The 3,345-nt window shown below is 35.3% G+C and overlaps 1 protein-coding gene across 2 annotated transcripts in view; it reads right to left on the bottom strand.

Annotated features, from left to right (window-relative positions):
* Nucleotides 1-488: 488 nt before the first annotated feature.
* The window catches only part of LOC107690973 (acid-sensing ion channel 1-like), an 86,095-nt gene continuing 83,238 nt past the window's right edge, over nt 489-3,345 (bottom strand). For both annotated transcript variants that reach the window (XM_016489415.1, XM_016489416.1), the window contains one exon: nt 489-784. In XM_016489415.1, the coding sequence (XP_016344901.1) occupies nt 706-784 (79 nt within the window). In that variant the 3' untranslated portion in view covers nt 489-705. The remainder of the gene's footprint in view (nt 785-3,345) is intronic.

Here is a 3,345-nt window from a genome sequence, read left to right as displayed (position 1 = left end):
GGAAAAAAACTGAAGTTGAGGTTTTCATGAAGCTGGGTGACAGCATGCCCAGGAGACTATATGCTGTCATTAAGGCTAAGGGTTGCCCGACTAAGTATTGATAGTTGTGTAAATGCTGTCATACTAACAGCTGTCTGAATAATTTTTGGTTGATTGCAATCTATTACATACCTTTCTATCAAAATTATCTAACATTATCAAGATGAATTTGTTCTGACACAGTTTAACTCTGAGTTCTTGTCATATTTTATTACCATTTTCTAAACTATAGCAAATAAACTGTGATTATGTGAGAAATGTTGGTGTCTGAATAAATGTAGGTTTGACTATCTATTTGATAAATGAAGTTAACCAACTAACATTATACATACCCTTTTGGTTTCTGTACCCAATATTTAAAAAATGTACAAATGCAATAAAAATATCAGTATCGGTACTCGGTATCGGCAAGTACCAAAAATAAAAGTATCGGTATCGGGCGAGTACTGGAAAAAGTGGTATCGGTGCATCCCTACTATTTGTACTTGATGATGATATATAGATTCTATTCAGGTGTTTTTTTTTTTTTTTTTACTATTTAACATGTACATTTTCGTGGACTTACACTTCTTTCGGAGTCTGTCCGATATATATTTCACAGTTTTCCGTCGTATCCTAAACCGTCCCATCGCCTGCGTCATCAACAAGCGAATTCCTCGAAGTTACCTATAGCCGGGTGACTAGGTAGCACGTTCGGCGCGAATCCGAGACTGTCCGAGTGACTCCGGAGTGTGTCGCATGTGCTCTGAAAGAGAGGAAACGGGAGATTTGGAGGGGTGGGAGGGATACGAGGAAATCAGATGAGGGTTGAGATGAATTCATGTCAGTGACACCCATTAATAACAATGGAAGTAAGTATGGGAGTGAAATAAACAAGGGGATGTGAATAAAACAGAACATCAATAATGAAGAATGCAAGTTGGATAAAAAGAAGGAAAAAATCATGGGTATGGATGGAGGGGAGTGGGGAAAGAAGACGTTTTCTTAGTTTTGTTTCTGTAGCTCTGGAAATCTACCAGCGAACTTTGCAATCACAACTCAGTAGGATGCATAGAAATAATTCAGCGTCAATTCAGTGTACTCAATGTATGTAGACCTGTGATGACACCACAAAGAGATGCATCTAGTGATGTTATTGAACACAGGTCTCATCACAATAAAACAATGGAAGCCATTTAGCCTTTCAGGCTCAAATTTGGATCAAACTGCATAAATATATAGATTTACCTTCCCCCTTGAATTTATAGTAAAGTCACTGTTAAATTTAATACATTCATATATAAGCTGTTAAGTTTGTAATTCATTTTTACAATACATTTTGTTATATTGTATATAAGTTCCTAATTTCTATATTTTAAGGTATGAATTTATATATTTGGGTGCCGTGCTGTTCATTGGCACATTTTAATTTTTTACTAGTTCTTCAGTTTGTAAAAGCATGAAAAAGTAAATTCAAGAAAATAATGCAGCTTGTATATCTGTATCTGTAAAAAAATGAAAGAAAAAAATAAATGCAGCTTGTATATTTGTACACTATATACATAAAATTAAATAAAAATTAAACGCAGCTTGTATATTTGTTCAAATACTTCTATTAATTATAATATGTATAAAAATGTGCGTTATATGAGTTGTAAATTTGAGCATTAGTGAGTGATTTTACATACTAGGTCTTCAGATAAAAAAAATAAAATATTAAAACAAAATAAAACAGTTTGTATTTTTTGGATAAATAAAATGCAGTTTGTATATAGTATATAAATAAATAAAACTATGTGTGTAATTGTAATGTTTATATGCAGGTGCAATGTCTTGCTTAGACTTTGCATCATTGTGCACGTAATTTGTGCTTGTTTTCATGAACCAAAGGATGAACTGAAATCATTTGTGGTAATTAACCACAGCTCATCACATATGCTAAAAACAGAGTTTCATCTGTATTGAGACTGCAAACGTTTAAAAAAGCCCCTGTATTTCGACTGCTAAAAATAATATGATAAAAAAGATAAAAACAGCAGTTTCACAAAGATACACAGCAGCAGTAATTCCTCTGGCAAGTAGGCTTATTTTTCATATTTCATAAGCCGAAGCTTGTAGACAGACTTATGAAAGGTGTCGTTGGCTGAAAATAATTGCTCTGTCTGAAATAAACCAATAAAGCTGCAGCTCTGGGACGCTCGGCTCCTCTTCGCTTAGTATTTCCTATATCATCCTATAACACTGCTTTATCACTAAAATATTCAAATGAGTTCTTGGATCACAGTCTGATACATAGTGACTAGACACAAATGTATTTCATGTTAAATATTCATGCAATGAGCCATATTCACAGCAAGAGCGATATAAATGGGAACTTTCTCGTAAAAGACGTCCTTTTCCATCACATTTCCACCTTGTTTCATACGGGACACGTCCTGGCCAGGATTTTTATATTGCCTAAAACATCCAAAGTAGTTTGACCAATAACATGCAGCTATTGTATATAATCGACCAATCGTGGCGCGTTTGGTCGATTGGCACCTCTGTCTGTACAAAGTAATTTTAATACTGATTTCATATGATTAGTAACTTATTCTTCGTATTCTACTTGTTCTTAATGGGAAGGCTAATTTTTGATCAAATTTTGGATGATTGATTAGAAGGTGCTCCTAAATTTTTGACTGTGCTCCTAAATTTTTTAAGTTAGGAGCACAAGTGCTCCTAAAAAGAAAAATAAGCGTAGAGCCCTGCAAAGTACCGCGAGAGCGATTCGAAAGCATAAGGAGCCGTCTGCTCTGCTCTCTATAGCTCTCATGAATGTCACAACCATTGATCTGCACAGTGCAAACAGCCAAAACCTGGATATTTTAGGCAATATAGAAATTCTGGCAAGGACGCGTCCCGTAAAAATGGCCCGTATGGTCACCCTATGACTACCAGGCAAACACTTCCTGTCTCCAGATCATATCTTTACGTGTTTACAGTTGTTACTCTCCGTCAGTCTCTGACTCGGGACCTTCTGTTACAACATGTCCAGGTAAAACGCCTGCTTCCACTAACTTATCGTACAACTCGTCCTTAATGACTTGTTTCTTTTGCTCTTTAGGAACAATTAAATTATAAAATTCCGCTATCAAAATTAAATCTTTTTTCCTACACCGATCAAATTCTTCTAAAGTGGGCGAGAGAGTAAATTGAATTAAATCGAATTCCATACTAAACCATATAAATTTCTTCCCCTACCGAAAGTTCAAAAACAGCCAAGCAAAAATGGTTAAGTAACGAATAGGATAAACGAACGGATGGACGAGCCCCCAATTGTCACGA

The sequence above is a fragment of the Sinocyclocheilus anshuiensis genome, unplaced genomic scaffold, assembly GCF_001515605.1.
Source record: "Sinocyclocheilus anshuiensis isolate Anshui unplaced genomic scaffold, SAMN03320099.WGS_v1.1 scaffold102, whole genome shotgun sequence".
Taxonomy (NCBI): Eukaryota; Metazoa; Chordata; class Actinopteri; order Cypriniformes; family Cyprinidae; genus Sinocyclocheilus; species Sinocyclocheilus anshuiensis.
Note: the sequence above shows the minus strand (reverse complement) of the source record. Positions and strands in the feature narration are given on the sequence as shown.